At 45.6% G+C, this 18,851-nt stretch overlaps 5 protein-coding genes across 6 annotated transcripts; 3 read left to right on the top strand and 2 right to left on the bottom strand.

Moving 5' to 3' along the window:
• Nucleotides 1-123: 123 nt before the first annotated feature.
• LOC133170869 (LITAF domain-containing protein-like) lies at nt 124-3,384 on the bottom strand. The gene is made up of 5 exons (XM_061304057.1): nt 3,218-3,384; nt 1,332-1,468; nt 1,167-1,187; nt 514-658; nt 124-410 (listed from the first exon to the last, which is right to left on the bottom strand). Exons 2-5 carry the CDS (start codon nt 1,456-1,458, stop codon nt 305-307), a joined length of 399 nt encoding a protein of 132 aa, XP_061160041.1. The 5' UTR covers nt 1,459-1,468; nt 3,218-3,384; the 3' UTR covers nt 124-304.
• Nucleotides 3,385-4,019: 635 nt separating this feature from the next.
• LOC133170868 (LITAF domain-containing protein-like) lies at nt 4,020-7,040 on the bottom strand. Its single transcript, XM_061304056.1, has 5 exons — nt 6,881-7,040; nt 5,507-5,652; nt 5,342-5,362; nt 4,492-4,636; nt 4,020-4,388 (listed from the first exon to the last, which is right to left on the bottom strand). The coding sequence occupies exons 2-5, from the start codon at nt 5,640-5,642 to the stop codon at nt 4,283-4,285; spliced, it is 408 nt and encodes a 135-aa protein (XP_061160040.1). The 5' UTR covers nt 5,643-5,652; nt 6,881-7,040; the 3' UTR covers nt 4,020-4,282.
• Nucleotides 7,041-8,768: 1,728 nt separating this feature from the next.
• Nucleotides 8,769-10,600, top strand: LOC133170877 (myeloid-associated differentiation marker-like). Its single transcript, XM_061304064.1, is given in 3 exon segments — nt 8,769-9,387; nt 9,661-10,067; nt 10,069-10,600. Coding segments are annotated over 3 exon segments (852 nt in total). The 5' UTR covers nt 8,769-9,120; the 3' UTR covers nt 10,247-10,600.
• A 571-nt stretch (nt 10,601-11,171) lies between these two features.
• LOC133170882 (myeloid-associated differentiation marker-like) lies at nt 11,172-12,517 on the top strand. Its single transcript, XM_061304072.1, has one exon. It carries the CDS (start codon nt 11,660-11,662, stop codon nt 12,509-12,511), a length of 852 nt encoding a protein of 283 aa, XP_061160056.1. The 5' UTR covers nt 11,172-11,659; the 3' UTR covers nt 12,512-12,517.
• Nucleotides 12,518-14,540: 2,023 nt separating this feature from the next.
• LOC133170879 (somatostatin receptor type 5-like) lies at nt 14,541-18,479 on the top strand. 2 transcript variants are annotated; one of them, XM_061304070.1, is made up of 5 exons: nt 14,541-14,987; nt 15,975-16,321; nt 16,526-16,666; nt 16,737-17,123; nt 17,228-18,479. In XM_061304070.1, the coding sequence occupies exons 2-5, from the start codon at nt 16,001-16,003 to the stop codon at nt 17,315-17,317; spliced, it is 939 nt and encodes a 312-aa protein (XP_061160054.1). In that variant the 5' UTR covers nt 14,541-14,987; nt 15,975-16,000; the 3' UTR covers nt 17,318-18,479. The 2 variants fall into 2 exon arrangements, with proteins under 2 accessions (XP_061160054.1, XP_061160053.1); XM_061304069.1 differs by having other exon boundaries at nt 14,543-14,987; nt 15,975-16,666.
• The last annotated feature ends 372 nt before the right edge of the window (nt 18,480-18,851 follow it).

The following is an 18,851-nucleotide window of genomic DNA, read 5'->3' as shown; positions in this document are numbered from 1 at the left end:
GCCATGACGTCACGATAACGTCAGTAATCTTTTCCACTTTCGCGTCTTACGTTATTTTTACTCTATTTTATTGAAGCACCCCTTTTATTGTGTACTTTTTTCAGTTGAATAAAAATGGACGCATTTGCTGTTTATTTCTGCACACGTTTATTCTTGGACAGAATCGTAGCACTTCCAATTGTATTCTAAATACACGTTTCATAGCCCGAATACCGACCTTATTATTTGCAACGTCTACTTTACCAAATACACCCAGTGCTGGGAATGAATGGTGATCGGCATCAAGTTCCCAGTTTGGAGCACTTTACCATCGCTTATGAACGCGGATTTGCGTGTGGCAGCTTGGACAATGATGCACCACATCTTTGCAGGAGTCCACGACGAATGGTATCCAGCAGCAGAGAAAACACCTGATGCAGGAAACCAAAAAGTCATGTTCAGTGGGGAAAGTCACATCAGAAGTGGATCAATGTTGTTGGGCGTAATTTGCTTTTGTGCGATTCCTCTCTTTACCCAAAGAAGGCGAGGATTCCGAAGATGGCCCACGTCTTCAGGCCTGGCTTATACTCTACGTGGGTGACCACTGTCTGCCGACAGTGGGGGCATATGGTTCGTCCAGGGTTTTCTTGCAAGGGAGCTAATACCACCACGTGAGGCACTGTCAAAGAATACAGCACAATTATATACTATAGAATAAATCATCATCGTGGCTTTTTATCTTTGATCCGAAATTTTCTCTTGAAATATGCATATGCAATTTCATTTCAAACACAAATTCTTGGGGGAAAAAACGTACAAGCGCAAGTGGTGGTTCTTGAATTCATCTTTCACCGCAAGGGCACAAATTGGCCAGCAGAGGGCACTAAATGTAGAAACGATCACGTGTATCATGTCACGCACGTCATTGGCATTAACATATCAGTTAATCATATTTACGAGCCATTTTGAACATGATTATCTCACTATTCTGTAGGTCAGTTTAGAAGCACACTGACTTCCTCATGCAGGCAACATGCATTCATTTGCATTGTGCACACGTGTACTGACAAATTCTGAATTGGACTGATTTGTTTAGAGTTTGGATTGGGTATGATATTGAAATGTGAAAAATGGGGCTTGGGGGTGCACCATGTATGTACACCTCTGTATTAAGTGTATTAGCTCACCTGAGGCTATGGTAGATGGACCTGGAGCCGCAGTGAGAGCAGCACATGACGTATGGAAACAGCAGAAAACGAGACAGAGTTAGGCTATACATGTCATAAGTCCGGAGTTCGGAACCTTCAGATCAAGATTCTCAGACTGAGCATCATATTAAGCTGTCCACAGACCTCCAGGTGGAGGTCCTGCATACATGGGCGGGTAAAATCCAGGAGGGGGCGCTGCACCCCCATACGCCATGGGCGGGCCAGGGTCCATGTTAGGCTTGGCTACTTGTCCTAGGTTTCCTGCTTCCATCTTGACAAGTCTTTCATAGATAAGAAAGAAACATTTTCCAAGTGCAGAGAAAGCAGTCAGACAAATGACAGAGCATTTTGAACTGCTTTGGAAATGTCGATAAAGAAAGTACCGTATTTTCCGCCCTATAAGGCGCACCTAAAAACCTAAAATTTTCTCAAAAACCAACAGTGCGCCTTATAGTCCGGTGCGCCTTATATATGGACCAAATTCCTAAATTCAAGCTGTCCCGAAGTATTGTGTCATGAAATCAATCATAAGTGGCCCGCTGAAGACTATGAATCATTATTTTATGATTATAAAGTAATTTGTTTAGTCTGAAGTTGAAATAAAAAAGATAAAATGGAGAATGATTTGATTTGGATTAAAAATCTGACATGATGCATTAATGGTGCGCCTTATAGTCCGGTGCGCCTTATATAAGGATAAAGTTTTAAAATGGGCCATTCATTGAAGGTGCGCCTTATAGTCCGGTGCGCCTTATAGGCCGGAAAATACGGTACTCATGTTTTATTCGTCACCTCCCGGCAAACTAAAGCATTGGCGGCAGGAATTCTATATAAATATTAGCGGGACTGATTTAGCTAACAGATGTATCGTCAATATTTGCAGTTCTTTCATGCACTTATATCATATTAATAATAGAGAGAAAACAATTGTGGGTGTGATGGTTGCGTTGATTTCAAAATCTGTCTGGGATGCATAATAAGAATGATAATACAGGATAATATATATGATATCAAAATCATACACGAATTAAGATGGATTCCAAGTTGGCCTTTTGATACAGTATGTCCAAGCAGCTCGTAAAGTAAGTCCAATAGTCATTTTTCTTTTCTTCTAGGATAGGACTCACAACGGTATTCCTTCCCAACACGGCAAACCATTTCCTTGTAAATGATACACCAAGGCTTATGTCGAAACGGAGAGGCATGGCTTGTTGCCTGCCAATAACCCCAAATTGGATCGTGGTCCAACCAGTGCTCTTTCCCGCTCAGTCAGTTTCGAGAAGCACAAGCCACTCAAGCATTCAAGCTCACCACAGACTAACTTGCACCAGTGCCTCATCCTGTTTTACTTGTCTGTTACTCGTGTACTGTGTCTCGTCACCGTGGGATGGAGGAAAGGTAATTTCGATTTATTTGTGTGTCTTGGCATGAAGGAATTGACAATAAAGCTGACTCGGACTCGGACTCTGTTTTCGACAACATGCCATTGAGATGACTCCATCCATATAGTATGTTTGGACCGACTTTACAAAGAAGGATGCAATTTAAGTTAAAGATGAAAGTCCCAATGATCATTGTCACACACACATCTGGGTGCGGTGAAATTTATCCTCTGCATTGAAGCCATCCCCGTGTGATTTGGAGCCATCCCCTGGGGGAAAGGGGAGCAGTGAGCAGCAGCGGTGCCGCCGCGCTCGGGAATCATTTGGTGATCCAACCCCCCAGTTCCAAGCCTTAATGCTGAGTGCCGAGCAGGGAGGCAATGGCTCCCATTTTTATAGTCTTTGGTATGACCCGGCCGGCCGGCCGCCCGCCCAGGGTTTGAAGCCACAACCTTCCAGTCTCAGGGCGGACACTCTACCACTAGGCCACTGAGCTGGTTTTGGACTGCAAAGTCATCAAAACACACTCTTTTCTAGTTCCCGTGAAAGTGAAAGAAGCAGCAAAAATGGAATGGTTTCACACAGATGGGACATATTGGCGCTTTACATTTTTGGGAATATGCCATAAAACAGGATTGATTGACTTACCTGTGACCTTTGACACCAGTAAAGAGAGAGAGAGAAGGAATCTTCCTCAACGTCTGCTTGACTTGAAGAGGAGAAAGCACAAACTCGAGATCACACTCAAAATGCAATCAGCGCTTCACTCTATAGAAAAGACCAGGAGAGGATGTTTTGTTTCATGTGTTTCAAATTAAACTCCGCCCCTCCCGCCAATTTATTAATACGTCAGTGACCGAACAAGCAAGTCAAACAAGTTACACTGTTTCTTTTCGTTTCGTTTCTTTCAAGCGTGGGGAAAAAAAATAAGATTACTGTACACAATGAAAAGACGTGACAAAATACATACAGACATACATACCGTAATTTTCGGACTATAAATCGCTCCGGAGTATAAGACTTAGACAAACTTTATTGTCATTTTGTCTGCACAGGGTGCATACAAAAGTCGCATCAGCCATAAAATGCCCAAAAATGTGAAAAAAAAAACCTGGTTCCTATTTTTCGTCATGTCGAATTTTGAGAACGGAACATTTGACGTGTCCGACGATTTTTCCGCTCCATCTGAGAACAAAGAGGGATTCTTGTACTTAAAATCAACGAATTGCTATTTTCCCCAATCATCAGCTGAAGTTCCCGTCGTTCATACCGATTCCAGATGCAAGTGAATGCACCATTACAACAGCTGACTTGTTGACCAGATCACGCCATGACGTCACGATAACGTCAGTAATCTTTTCCACTTTAGCGTCTTACGTTATTTTTATTCTATTTTATTGAAGCACCCCTTTTATTGTGTACTTTTTTCAGTTGAATAAAAATGGACGCATTTGCTGTTTATATCTCCACACGTTTATTCTTGGACAGAATCGTAGCACTTCCAATTGTATTCTAAATACACGTTTCATAGCCTGAATATTCATCACTTACATGCTTTCCCACTAACGGATTAATCATTGATTCGTCATCTGCAATGCCGCATCCAAACATCACAAATACACAGACCTTATTATTTGCAACGTCTACTTTACCAAATACACCCAGTGCTGGGAATGAATGGTGATCGGCATCAAGTTCCCAGTTTGCAGCACTTTATAATCGCTTATGAATGTAGATTTGCTTGTGGCAGTTTGGACAATGATGCACCACATCTTTGCAGTCGTCCACGCAGAATGGTATACAGCAGCAGAGAAAACACCTGATGCAGGAAACCAAAAAGTCATGTTCAGTGGGGAAAGTCACATCAGAAGCGGATCAATATCGTTGGGCGTATTTCGCTTTTGTGCGATTCCTCTCTTTACCCAAAGAAGGCGAGGCATCCGCAGATGGCCCACGCCATCAGGCCTGCCTGACGCTCTACGTGGGTGACCACTGTCTGCTGGCACTGGGGGCATATGGTTTCTCCAGGGCTATCTTGCAAGGCAGGTGTTACCACCAAGTGAGTCACTGTCATTGAAAAAGAATACGACACGATTATATCATATAGGATAAAACGCCGTGACTTTATCATCATCGTGGCTTTTCATCTTTGAGAAATAATACCCATCCGAAAATTTCTCTTGAAATATGCATATGCAATTTCATTTCAAACACAAATTCTTGGGGGGAAAAACGTACAAGCAAGCACAAGTGGTGGTTCTCGAGTTCATCTTTCACCGCAACGGCACAAATTGGCCACCAGAGGGCACTAAATGTAGACACGATCACGTGTATCATGTCACGCACGTCATTGGCATTGTCATATCAGGTAATCATATTTACGAGCCATTTTGAACATGATTATCTCACTTCACACATGGGAGTGAAGGACACTTTGGCGTGTGGTGTAGCCAACAATATGCTGTGAATTCCTCAATTCCTCAAGGTGCATGCCAAATTGCGATTGCGCACTATGAAGACGACAAAGGTTCATCGGGATGCACACGGACGGACGGGCGGACGGACGGGCACTATTCTGTAGGTCAGTTTAGAAGCACACTGACTTCCTCATGCAGGCAACATGCATTCATTTGCATTGTGCACACATGTGCTGACAAATTCTGAATTGGACTGATTTGTTTAGAGTTTGGATTGCGTATGATATTGAAATGTGAAAAATGGGGTTTGGTTGCACCATGTATGTACACTTCTGGATTACATGTACTAGCTCACCTGAGGCTGTGGTAGATGGACCTGGAGCCGCAGTGAGAGCAGCACATGACGTATGGAAACAGGAGAAAACGAGACAGTGTTAGGCTATACACGTCATAGGTCCGGAGTTCGGAACCTTCAGATCAAGATTCTCAGACTGAGCATCATATTAAGCTGTCCACAGACCTCCAGGGTATCCAACAGGTGGCGGTCCTGCATTCATGGGCGGGTAAAATCCAGGAGGGGGCGCTGCACCCCCATAGGCCATGGGCGGGCCAGGGTAGGGTGGGGCTGATTCTTGTCCTAGGTGTCCTTTTTCCATCTTGACAAGTCTTTCATAGATAAAAAAGAAACATTTTCCAAGTGCAGAGAAAGCAGTCAGATAAATGACAGAGCATTTTGAACTGCTTTGGAAATGTCGATACAGAAAGTACTCATGTTTCATTCGTCACCTCCCGGCAAACAAAAGCATTGGAGGCATGAGTTCTATATAAATATTAGCGGGAGTGGTTTAGCTAACAGATGTATCGTCAATATTTGCAGTTCTTTCATGCACTTATATCATATTAATAATAGAGAGAAAACAATTGTGGGTGTGATGGCTGCGTTGATTTCAAAATCTGTCTGGGATGCATAATAAGAATGATAATATAGGACAGTAAATATGATATCAAAATCATACATGAATTAAGATGGATTCCAAGTTGCCCTCTTGATACAGTATGTCCAAGGAGTTCGTAAAGTAAGTCCAATAGTCATTTTTCTTTTCTTCTAGGATAGGACTCACAACGGTATTCCTTCCCAACACGGCAAACCATTTCCTTGTAAATGATACATCAAGGCTTATGTCGAAACGGACGTTGCGGTAGGTAGCGCTGAGAAATGAAGCCTTCTTTCAATTGTGTGCACAGAAGTGAAACTCACAGGGCAAGCGCTGACATTTGTCACTTCTGCATTGTGTTTTTCTGAGCCTTTGATTCGAATGCACCATTACCGTTTCTTGTTTTACGACAAGCCGTGTCAAGATGATTATTTCATGGTGACTTGATAAACGCAATAGTCCCAGTCCATGCTCAAAGGATCACGGAGCCAGAGCACTTGAGCAATCATTGGATTGGATTGGAGGGAGAGGCATGGCTCATGCTTGAAAGCTGCAATCATGTTGCCTGGCAAAACTCCAAATTGGATGGCGGTCCAACCGGTCGGTGCTCTTTCCCGCTCAGTCCCTGCTGACCATTACCATCAATCCATCCAAAAGCATTTAGAGAAGCACGAGCCACTCAAGCATTCAAGCTCACCACACACTAAGTTGCACCAGTGCCTCACCCTGTTTTCTACAACACGCCATTGAGATGACTCCCTCCGACTTTACATAGTGCACAAAGAAAGAAGGATGCGATTTGGACTGCAAAGGCAAAAATGGAGTCATGAAAACACAACTCTTTTCTAGTTCCCGTTAAGTGAGAGAAGCAGCAAAAATGGAATGGTTTCACACAGATGGGACATATTGGCGCTTTACATTTTTGGGAATATGCCATAAAACAGGATTGAGTGACTTACCTGTGACCTTTGACACCAGTAAAGAGAGAAGGAAGCTTCCTCAACGTCTGCTTGACTTGAAGAGGAGAGAGCACAAACTCGAGATCACACTCAAAATGGAATCAGCGCTTCACTCTATAGAAAAGACCAGGAGAGGATGTATTATTTCATGTGTTTCAAATTAAACTCCGCCCCCCCCTCCCATGTGACTGGATACGTCAGTGACCATTCAAACAAGTTATACTGTGAATACACTTTCTTTATGAGCTGGGGATGTTTTCTCCGTGGTACAAGTTGAGTTTGCTCATATTCTTTTGTTTTTAGTCCAAACTCTCCCCCCCCCCCCCTCGGCAGCGTAGCGCTCTATTCTGCTGTATGCACCCATGCTCCATTTTTGCTCCTCTTATTTATTATGTTATTTGTTTATTTATTCATCACTCTTACTTATTCCTTGTTTTTGCCTTCTCGTGTTTTTGGTTTTGTGTTGTTTACTTGTATGTATATTGTGTACTATGTCTTGTCACCGTGGGACGGATAGTGGGATGGTCATTTCGATTTCTTTGTGAAGAAATTGACAATAAAGCAGACTTTGACTTTGAAAATGATCAACTCCTGGATATCTCCGACAGCTCGGTAATTTCTGAGAGTAGCCCCGCTGTGCCACAATGATAGATTTGTGCAATATTGTAAACTATAAGGAAAATCACATTCATTGTGAAAGTGTTTGTATCGCAGTTGCAAAATGGCTTGCACTTCTCCTGACACGTATTGGAGAACACGTGACAGAAAATCTCATGACAGTCAGTTCGGGACCAGCAAGAGGTCACGCAAGTGAATACCGTGAGAATGACATTAACTGATTAGCACACATTAGGGACAAAAAAAAAAAAATCCAAACTTCCAAAATGCACAAATTGCCCTCACGGGTATGCGGGACCTTGATATCAAAGTTAACATTTTTTTTTCACTCGCTTTGGTATATTTCTAATAGAATCGATTTATTATCGTCAGAAGTCATTCTTTTAGGGCGTTCACGCGTATGACCGCTAGAGGTCAGTATAATACAATGGAAAATGCGTTCAACCAAATCATTTTGTTTACGTGGCTAATCAGTATCAACGACAATAGTAACTGCATTTCCACATTGACCGATACAATCATGTCTACTGTTGATTGTTGACACGTCAAAAACGCTTACATTTGTAAGCAATGTGATGAGGGTGGTAGGATTGACACCAAAGTATTTCAAACACTAGTGATCATGATTATTGGTTACTGTCGAGGAATAGAAAGTGTCCAATCGCAGGGCACTAATAGACAAGTTGGATGTGGGGGGGGGGGGGGTGCTTTCATTACATGGAAGAAGAAGGGGAAGAAAAGTGTACATCAAAACATCAAGTGGGATCGAAGGATAACTATCGTCCTGCTTTTCTCTACAGAGGACATGCATCTCACTGCACGCATTCTCTTCAGTTCCCTGAAGAGCCAGCACCAGGGACAGCGAGGCCATCATCAAGCCTTGTTAGATGAAAACAGGACGCCTGCTGCATTTCTATTGCATTGTACTGAGCCAGCGGTTGCAGCTGCAGCAAGATAACATTGAAAAAGAAAGACGGAAGGATGCGGTTGGGCTGTAGACGTGGGCTAGACCGAGGATGGCATAAGTGAAACTAAAGAGGGGAGAGGCAGCAGCAGCAGCAGCAACTAAAAAGAGGAACCGCCACAAAGCGAAAACAAATCACTTCCCTACAGTGCGATTTTAAAGTGATTTATCAAATGGACTGTATCTTTCTCGATGTGACGCAGGTCAATGCGGTTAAGCTGTAGATACAAAGTACATGGACATCTTATCTCCACACCCTCCCTTCTTCGACAATGCAAAAGTTCACATTCCATTGTACCTGTTAAACATTTGCATCAATGATAATGCTACTGATAATGCCAACACAGCACCCAAAACCATCTGGCGGGCTCGAGAGAAGCTGCGTCACACTGGGTGGGAAAGACTTTTTCCTTCCACAAGCGCCACTATATTGATAAGCAAACGGAAGCCATCGCCTCCTAGGCAAATATCGGATGCCATTTGTAGCACGCACGCATGCGCGCACGTTGATGCTTGGACCTCCAATGGGTGCAAGCAACGGAGAGGGAGTGGCAGGAAGCTTTGTGCTTGCTGCAGACGTCAGTCGCGCGCGGGACCACACCTTGCCTCTGAGCCTGTTAGTGAGTGGACGGACGCAAGATCTATTGGAGAAGTGGCTATGGTGACACTCGACCTCAGGGCGCTGACGGCGCCCGTGGGCATCGTGAGGATACTGGAGGTGATCTGCACCTGCATCTCCTTCGGCCTGGTGCTGTCGCTCGGACACACTACCAACTCCTTCTGGACGTGGCGCTTGTTCACTTGGGGCTTCTGCCTCGCCGTCACCCTCCAAGTCCTCTTGCTGGAGTTCCTCAGCATCAACGCAAAGCTACCTATTTCCTGGGATGACTTCACCACTGCCTTCGCCATGTTGGCCACGCTCATGGTGTTTGTCCCTTTTTCTTTCTTTCTTTTTTTAAATCTCTCATTGCCATCTTTTAGTCCCATGTATGGAAGTTCAACAACAGGGGTGGGCAAAGTACGGTCCAGGGGCCACGTGTGGGGCCCGTGGCAAAATGAATTGCCCACCTTGTTCACTGTGAAGAAATCGCTGATTCCCAACTGGGTGCTTCTGATCCCAAATGATCCCATTTGACTTGTTTGGCCCCAAATGATCTATTATTGACAGAAGGTACTGATCCATTTTCTTCTTTCCCAGGTGCTGAGCGCATCCATCATCTTCGCCAACTTCTTCACCTGCTCTTCGTGTTCCCAACCGATCGCCGCTTGCGTCTTCTCCTTCCTGGCCTTCATCCTCTACGCCACCGAGGTGGGCTTGACCCGGGCCAAACCCGGGGAGATCAGCGGCTTTCTTTCAACAGTGCCGGGTCTCCTGAAGGTGCTGGAAGTCTACGTGGCCTGCATCATCTTTGTGTGCTTGCCCTACATCCCGTACGATCAATCCCCGGGGCTCCAGTGGTGCGTGGCCGTCTACTCCATCTGCTTCATTTTCGCGCTCCTCGTCATCATCTTCACCATATGCCGACTCCTCGCCGTCTTTCCCGTGCCGTTCGATAAACTCCTTATCGTTTGTAACGTGCTGGCCGTTCTCATGTACATCACCGCCGTGGCCCTACTACAGCTTGAAGGACAACCCCCGACCGAGCATCTGCGACAACTTCCCAAATTCATGCGGGTGGAATTTTTTGGTGGTTGTCACTTTCATGACCTGCGTCAACCTCATTGCTTACGTCGTGGATACGTTTTACTCCTTCCGGCTGGTCTTCTTTACGAGTCCAAACTAAAGTCTGGTTTTCGTATCGAGCTGACTTCTATTGAATGATATCGAGTCGGAATTTCTTGGCATCTTTTGATGTATTTGTTGTTGGCGCATTGTTCGCGCTTTCACTCTTAATTCAGCCGCTCATGTTGACGTGTGCAGCAAATGAATAAAAATGCTCTTTTTTTCGGTGCCACTGGACAGTGAGTGATGGAAGCCGTGAGTGAGTTATTCATTAACGTGCCGCGCCCTTCGCATTTCAAAGTCCGCTTGCTTGCTTGCTTGCTTGGGTGTGTCGGGGTGGGTGTGCATACTTTCAAGCGCACGTAGCGGGAGTTTTGGACAACGCTTCCTTCCACACAATCTGTCTATTCAGGCTTGCAATCTGGAGAAAGTAGGTGGCTCATTATCAATAGACAGACTTCATGATATTAAACTATGGCCAAAATCATATCGGTTTTATTTGAGATTGATTCCAAGGCTATAATTGTGATGATTGGCTGATTCATTAAAAAGTCATACCAAATCAAGACCAATTACAACAATAAATCAAATCAATCCATTGAGTCAAATCTTCCAGCTAAGCCATGGAATCACTCCTCCATTAGCAATGATCTCACTTCAAAAAGTTGGAGCTTTATTATTTGGTTTTGCCCACTTACCGTTTGCTCTTTAAATGCGTGTCAATATTGACAAATCAATTAGACTCCATTGCCAGTGTTGGTTTCATTTTGCCTTAATGATGAGACATCAATACATCTTCATTCATAATTCATATTTGTATTTTGTATAGTTCATCGTAAGAACTGCACCGACAGCATTGCAAAGTTGGCAGAAGTTGCAGGCAGAAGCTGAAAATATTGCAGATTTTTCTTTTTCCACCTGGGTTGTAATAGTTTGGGATTTTTTATTCTACTTGAATTTTTGCATGTAGTCCTTAGTTTTAATTCGTTTTTAATCGCAGGTTGTTATTATTATTATTTTTAAATTACTTTGCTGTAGCATTCCTTTTTGGTTTTTATATATCTATACATGGAGTATTTGTGATGATGACTATTTGAATTGTGAAAATGCTTTTTCCCATCTTTGGCAAACTACAATAGGCTAACTCAGCCCAGGTGTCATGATCCCTCTTGGGCTTGAGAAGTCCTTTTTTCCACTCTGTAGAAGATAAGCCTCCCAATGAGGCAAAGTCCAGCTGGCAGGAGTGTGTCTCGATGAGGCCTTGATAAGAAGCAGGGCACGTCCAATCAGCAATGACAGCTCGGGGCCATAAAGCGCACAGTCAAATCAAGGATGCTCCGCACGTCAACTTCCGCTTTTTCCAGAAGAGACGTCGAGAGAGAGCTTCTCGCCAACACGGATCTCAAAAAGATGGAGTGAGTGGAGAAGAGGGGGGGGCTCTTTTGTGAGGTGACCGCCGTTTGCCGGAGCAGCCATGATCCACGTGGACCTTCGCGCTGTGACCCAGCCGCTGGGCATCCTGCGCTTGATGGCCAGCGTCCTCACGTGTATGGCTTTCAGTCTGGTGGCATCGGTGGGCCACGTCGCCTCTCCTTACTGGGCCTGGTGCATGTTCACCTGGTGCTTCTGCTTCTTCTTCACCTTCCTCATCGTTATCCTGGAGTTGACCAGCTTCAGCGGCAAGTTGCCTTTCGCCTGGGATGACTTCACCACCGCCTTCGCCGTGCTGGCCGGCATCATGTGCTTGGCCGCCTCCGTCATCTACCCGACCTTTTTCACCTGCCACGTATGCTACAGACAGATGGGCGCTTCCGTGGTGTCCTGGGTGTGTTTCGGGGTCTACGTGGCCGAGGTGACTCTCAACCGCCTTCGGCCCGGCGGCCAGATCCGTGGCTTCCTCTCCACGGCGCCGGGCATGATGAAGATGCTGGAGACTTTCCTGGCCTGTCTCATCTTCACGTCTCTGGAGGAACGTCAGTACAGCGGCAGTCCTGCGCTGCAGTGGTGCGTGGCGGCGTACTCCTTGAGCTTCATCTTGGCCGTGCTCATCATCCTTCTGAGTGCGGCGCAGCTGACCTCCTTATTTGCCTTTTTCGACAAGCTAGTGATCGCCTACGACATTTTAGCGTGCGCCATGTACGCGACGGCCGCGGTGCTCTGGCCGCTTTTTAGTTTCCGCGACAACGGGAGACCGCCCGACTGCGGCTACCTGTGCTCGTGGGATAAACTGGTGATGGTCAGCGTCATGACAATTCTCAACTTGTGTGTTTACATCCTGGATTCCGTCTACTCGGTACGGCTCGTGCTGTGCGGCAGCACGGAGTGAAGCGAACATTTGTGTCCCGTGCTTGATGGAACTTGGAGATCACTTTGTATACAAAATGTTGGTTCACTTTTTTTCATTCTCGTTTCATGATGAAATAAGTAATCAAAGAACATTTGGAGCTCGTCGGTTTTTGTGTAGTTAATGATTCAAATGTGATCACTCCCATAAAAAGAGGAATAAATAGCACGTGGAACTTTGGATCCAGGGACAACGAAAAGGCTCAACGGAGCAATGACGTCACTTTATTACCATCATAAATGCTCCATAACTCTGATTATGGGTGTGACATGATGTGGCCAAGGAATCTTTTAACACTAACGTGCAACTTAATAAAAAAAAAGCAAAAATTGTGGAGCGATCGGAATACTTTTTTTCTTATAACGGCACACTTATGCTAACGTTTTGAATAAAAACAATTGGTCTTACTTTCCAAAGGGAGTACACGCAATTAGAAAGCCATCACAGTTAAAGAGGGTTCAATATGAAATATGATAATTGAGACAACAAAGGATACAACAGCCCAGTGGTGATGAAATACCCTTATCAGCATCTCTCTGTTCATAGCGAAACGTTAGCTTCCGCAATAAAACTAACGTGTGGGAGGAAGAGGATCTACGTAGTTTGTTCTTTATTTTTAGTTTTATATGCTTTCATAAGCTCCGGTCGTTCGAAATTGCCAAAGGATCGCAAAGTGTGAAGAGGGACAATCATTAAATGTACTCACATGACTTCCAGTTGACGCACATAGAAAAGAGCTGTAAAACAAGTGTGGGAAAAAAAGAAAAAGTTAGGATGGAAATGCAAAGATGGCCTTTTACAAAAAGACACTCACGTGAGAAAATTCCCCCAAAAGGTGTTAAGCAAGATTTGAACTATATCTTAGTTGACAATTTCTGGAGATCTGCTGTGATTTGCACAGGGGACACAGAAATGTCACTCGCCGCAAGCTCCGCCGCCGCCGCCGGCCGGCCTTGGCAGAAAGCAATGAAATGAAAACAACATCAAAGATGGACACTATTCCATTTTGGTCCAAAGCCTGAAATCACTGCACCTTTCTTTCAGCTACTAGCTGCTAATGACCATGCACCTCCAGGGCTCTTTGTGCCAACTTGTATCAGTCTCATTGAAATGCGGATTATGTCCTGTGCTAATGATGCTCTTTTAAAAGCTCAGCGCATCGTCATGCATGTGCCCAAAAGGTTCCGTTCGCTTTCTGGGAGCGAGTGAGTGAGTGACGCCACCGTACTTTGCCAATGGGGTGTGCCGTTGAGATGCCCTTATTTGTACTTTTCAAGTCATTGGACTTGTCCTCTTTAGAAGCCTGAGATTCGACAGAGTGTCAAATTTCCGCGGAGGCTTCGGATCATGTGGCGAAAGTGCAAAGTGGGGCGGAGGGGATCAATAAAAGCTCGCAAGCGACATTGCGGTTAGCCTTTCTTTCTTCTTTGAGTGTCGACGTGCAAAACAAGTCGATTTGATGAGCCACTTCACTCGTGGAATCGATGAAGAGATGACGCTCAGACGCTGGCGTCCTCTGCAAAGCCACATACGTTCCTTTCCATTCAATCCATTGAATTCAGGGGACCTTATTCTCCTGCTTTTGAAATCCTGTGACTTGACTTCTTGAATTCTTGATGATGGAACAAGAATGGTCCTTCAACGAACATGGCTTTTTCAGACGTGGCCATTGTGCGCCATCCGTTGCAAATGAGCCGTCTCGTCAGCCACTATGTGCTGCTGTTTGCCTTGCCCTGCGGGACACATTTCTATACACAGCTGTGTGTTGACTTGCAACCACACAGCTAGCCACGTGTGTGTTGACTTACAACCTGGTCCGAGTGCCGAGCAGCCAAACAGGTCTTTTCGAAAGACGTCAGCAAGTGACCATTGTCAACAAAACATACGCTCAGCATGGAAAACACAGAAAGCGGGTCCTCATTTGACGCTAATGTCCCTCGTCTTCACACTCTCCATCCCGAGGGCTCTCATCGTGACTCTCCACCACGACACGCACATGCACACTTCTTCATATTTGTTTCTAGACATCGTACAAGCTTGGCCTGAATAAGCCATTTAGAAATTGGGAGCAAATGTGTGCTTTGCCGCTGTTGAGCTGCGACCGGAGATACACCCACCTATGGGTGGGTGGGACTTTGGCAACCAAAGGAGGGGCGGCATCACATAAATACTCACCGTGCATCCATCCTTGACGGGCTTCCAACACGGTGTCGTCTCCGGAGCCAAGCTTCCTTCCAAAGCCAAAGTCCATCACCCTCATGTTTAGGCCACTGAAGATGGCGGAAGGAGCGTGCTGACGGTCGGTCTTAAAGATGACTCTTCAAAGGGACGAGGAAAGCGAGCTGGGAGGTTCTCGTCTTTGACCTTGAAAGAAATTCCAAGACTGTTCTGATGCCGAGAGAGCGCGGCGCCATTACTCCAGAGAGCGGCGTGGAGATGATGAGGAGCGCGGTCACAGGTAGGATACGGCCCGTCCTCACCGTCTACATTAGGACACAAAAAGGAAATAGGGATGCATCAAGAGGCAAGTTCTGCAACTTCAAAACACAAACCATGGGGCTCATGTGAGATGAAGATGAAATATGAACAGTCCTCAATTCAAAAGTAAGATGAGCATTGTAATCCAACAAGTTCATTTCTCAAAACACGGGTGCTATGTTTGGACTTTGGACATTGAACTTACATTTTGAATGGCTTTTTGCATTCTTGTACAGACTGTTGCTGTACTTTTCATAACCAAACGGAAAAGATTGTGTCAAGTGTTGAAAACCACAATGGTTTTGTGTTGCCTGCACTTCTTTTGAATTTGTCAAGACAAAAAAGGGCCTCGGGCTAAATGGAGATGTAGCTGGAGAGACAATAATGCTGTAAGAATGAGAAAGAACTGCTGGCCCAAGATGTGAGTCGGGCGGCAAGGATGTAGCCTGAAGCAAACATTCTGTTTGTTTTCTCAACAAGGCACTGCGGGCTGCACGTCAGCCCTGGTTTTGGAGCGCGCTTCACTGAATCTTGACATCAAACCAGTTCTTGTATTTGTCAAACAGCTCTCGACAGCCCCAGCTTGCAAAAACCGACACCTACCATTTATCAAATGAGTCGAGGTCACTCATGGCGGGGGACTACATAGCAATTTAAGACAGAGGTCGCTAACTAGCAGCCGGCGCCACGGGACCGACTGGACATCGGAACGGCATATTGTTTTCTCTTTTTTTTCTGCGGTGGCGGCAAAGCTTTGACGCCACGATCCAGAATAGACATCAGCCCCCTAGCCGGCGGCTAACACTTGTCGTCATTTCGTCCTGTTCCTTGTTCTCCACCATTGTTGCTTTTTGTTCGACTTATGTGTTGACTTGACTGTAGCAGGATTGTAGCAAAACGCGGTGTCGTGTTTACACATCACACAGATAAGCACTTGAAATGTGTATTCACCTTGTTCTCCTACAAGCTCCATTTGGATAAGCCTGCCCAAAGATGGCCGACTACAATATGACAGCGTCTGAGGAGGCGGCGGACATGGCTTTCTCTCAGCACAACGGCAGCACGTCCAACGAGACGGAGCCGCTGGCGTTCCGTGTCGTCACGGGGCTGGTCTACAGCGTGGTCTTCATGGTGGGCCTCTTGGGCAACTCCTTGGCCATCTTCGTGGTGATCCGCTACACCAAGATGAAGACGGTGACCAACCTGTACATCCTGAATTTAGCCGTGGCGGACGAACTCTACATCTTGGGAATCCCCTTTTTGGCCACCAACAGCGTGCTTTACTACTGGCCCTACGGGGACTTTTTCTGCAAGGTGTGCATGACCGCCGACGCCATGAGCCAGTTCATGTCCACCTTTTGCCTGACGGTGATGAGCATCGATCGCTATCTGGCGGTGGTTCATCCCGTCCGCAGCCTCGGGTGGAGGAGGCCGCGGGTGGCCAGGATCTTCAGCGCCATGCTGTGGCTGGTGTCCTTCCTGGTGGTGCTGCCGGTCACCATCTACTCGCATGTACAGGAGGGCTTCGACACCTGCAACATCACGTGGCCCGAGATGCAGAACTGGTGGTCCGTGGTCTTCATTCTCTACACATCCATCCTGGGCTTCTTTGCACCGCTCTTGATCATCAGCATCTGCTACTTGCTCATCGTTATCAAGGTACGTACGTCGAGGTCTCCCGGACTTTTCCCAGGGGGTCTCCGCTCAGCCGAATCGTCGTTTTCTCCAGGTGAGGTCAGCCGGCGCTCGCGCGGGCGTGACCAAGCGCCGTAAGTCCGAGCGCAAGGCCACCCGCATGGTGGTGATCATCGTCCTGGTCTTTGTCCTTTGTTGGATGCCCTTCTTCACCACCAACATCGTCAACCTGGTGCACATCATCCCCGAGAACAACGCCACAGCAGCCGTCTACTTCTTCTTAGTCATCCTGACTTACGTGAACTCCTGCGCCAACCCCATCCTGTACGGCTTCCTCTCGGTCAAATTCCGGGAGAGCTTCCAGAAGGTGCTCTGTTTCCACAAAGGCCAGAACGTCGCATCTGCCGCCCGCACCGACAACCACCTGCCTCTTTTCCCGGCCAGGAATCCTAACCGCAATGGAAACGTTCACAACAGCCAGGTAAGATGACAAGCCTCAAGGCTTTTGCCACGTAATGTGGATCCAAGCTTCCCTGTGTGTGTGTGTGTGTGTGTGTGTGTGTGTGTGTGTGTGTGTGTTGACAGCCTGTCCAGATGGAGGCCGCTGCTGCTGCCGCTGCTGCAAAACCAGACAATGACTCCTCAAATGGCTTGAATGGTCAATCAAAGCTGTGAGATGACGCAACACAAACCAAAGTGCCGCCCGCCCTTTAGCATTCGACTGCTCTTTAACTTTCATTCATTGGATTCATCTTCAGAGTTTGGTTTTTATTCGTTCAATTTAAGAGGAGTCAATAAATGGAAATCTTCCATGACCGAGAGCAGTATTTTGGACGATGTTCATTGTTCATAGTTTGTCATTTTTTTTTCCTAGGAAATAAATAATACTGCAGTCGGTGCGTGATGCCCTCCTCCCGAAAAATAAGAGTCATAGTAATTGGCTAGCAGTCCAAAACCATGTCAAAATGAAACTCCTCAACTTTCAAAACCTTGGCACCGAGATGCTACACCAAAGCACTCCGTTTGTCTCAATGAAGAGAACGGCCTGAATGAACAAACAAAGGGTTTTGGCGACTGCATAATGAGCACATCATCAGAAGTCAGTCACAATGTTTCCTTGAAGAAATTTCTCCCTGGAAGGAACCATTGGCAGTTTTTAGTTTTCCTCTTTTACTCGGAGACATGACTAAATGTCCTGAAGCAAAATGAGAACCTTGTCCACTGCTAATTGTCATTAAAGAGGCATTGTTTGGCCTGAAAGCATGGCGCTCTTTTGTTTTCTATCACCAATGAACAAGTGTGCTCAAGGCCAAGCAACAGCTTGTTGCTCTTGCGCTTCGATGAGAAAAGCACTTTACTCATAGCGTGCATGATGGTGTGCTTTGATGTTTACTGTACGATGAAACCAAATGAACTGACAATAAGCTGTCAATTTCGCTCCTCTGGTGGTCATGATGAGAAAATCATATTTGCTCTGCAAGGTTATCAGGGTAACAAATGAGACTGAACTTTCCACCTTCCCTGGAGGCAGCTGGGGAAATGTTGCATTTCAATTAAAACGGTGGCCGTAGATCAAATTCAGGATTACACTTAGTTCAATGATCACATCTCATTTTATATTGAAAGACTCAATTTTGCGTTCCCTGGCTTTAGATTCCCCCCCCCCCCCCTAAATCTGTTGTGGTCCTTGTACTTGTTGAATAGTGTTGTGTTATATTTGTTGGTCCAATCGATGCATTTTTTGGTCTTGACACTAATTGTGAGTAAATTGAGACCAAGGCATTACTGTTTCAGTATAATCTTTGTCCTTGGCTCAAATAAAGGTTGTAGAACACTGGTCTGTTGTTTGTTTGTTTGTTTGTTTTTGCTTGTCCCCTGGCACACACAGGTCTGTTTAGTTGTGAGCTACAACATTTCAAGCACGAGTGGTACGCTGGTTCTCTCTAGTGGCAACCGAGAGGAATCTCTGGCGACGTTCCATCAGTTTCAAATCATGATTTGATTTTTATCTTCAAACTATGCGTAATGCTGCACTGACTTACAATCATATCAACTGCACTTTAGACTGAAAACATTTTGTTTTGAAAGATCGGTTTGCTCAGACAAACTCTCTTTTCATGTCATGAATGTGGTACAGGGAAAAGTGACGTTTTTTTTAGGCAATATTTGGCACAGAACCGCTGTAGGTCAAAAAACCAACTAGGTTTTA

The sequence above is a fragment of the Syngnathus typhle genome, linkage group LG17 (genome assembly GCF_033458585.1).
Source record: "Syngnathus typhle isolate RoL2023-S1 ecotype Sweden linkage group LG17, RoL_Styp_1.0, whole genome shotgun sequence".
NCBI lineage: Eukaryota > Metazoa > Chordata > Actinopteri > Syngnathiformes > Syngnathidae > Syngnathus > Syngnathus typhle.
This window is presented reverse-complemented; position numbering and strand designations above follow the sequence as displayed.

What these genes read in the sequence shown, in the direction of transcription:
- LOC133170869 (XM_061304057.1), bottom strand. Translation starts at nt 1,458, where the DNA reads ATGGAAGCAGGAAACCTAGGACAAGTAGCCAAGCCTAACATGGACCCT. An exon ending in TGCAGGACCTCCACCTGGAG is followed by an intron (nt 1,188 to 1,331) that starts GTCTGTGGACAG and finishes CTGCGGCTCCAG; the next exon opens with GTCCATCTACCATAGCCTCA. An exon ending in TCCATCTACCATAGCCTCAG is followed by an intron (nt 659 to 1,166) that starts GTGAGCTAATAC and finishes ATTCTTTGACAG; the next exon opens with TGCCTCACGTGGTGGTATTA.
- LOC133170868 (XM_061304056.1), bottom strand. Translation starts at nt 5,642, where the DNA reads ATGGAAAAAGGACACCTAGGACAAGAATCAGCCCCACCCTACCCTGGC. An exon ending in TCCATCTACCACAGCCTCAG is followed by an intron (nt 4,637 to 5,341) that starts GTGAGCTAGTAC and finishes TTTCAATGACAG; the next exon opens with TGACTCACTTGGTGGTAACA. An exon ending in GGATGCCTCGCCTTCTTTGG is followed by an intron (nt 4,389 to 4,491) that starts GTAAAGAGAGGA and finishes TTCCTGCATCAG; the next exon opens with GTGTTTTCTCTGCTGCTGTA.
- LOC133170882 (XM_061304072.1), top strand. Translation starts at nt 11,660, where the DNA reads ATGATCCACGTGGACCTTCGCGCTGTGACCCAGCCGCTGGGCATCCTG.
- LOC133170879 (XM_061304069.1), top strand. Translation starts at nt 16,001, where the DNA reads ATGGCCGACTACAATATGACAGCGTCTGAGGAGGCGGCGGACATGGCT. An exon ending in ACTTGCTCATCGTTATCAAG is followed by an intron (nt 16,667 to 16,736) that starts GTACGTACGTCG and finishes CGTTTTCTCCAG; the next exon opens with GTGAGGTCAGCCGGCGCTCG. An exon ending in GAAACGTTCACAACAGCCAG is followed by an intron (nt 17,124 to 17,227) that starts GTAAGATGACAA and finishes GTGTGTTGACAG; the next exon opens with CCTGTCCAGATGGAGGCCGC.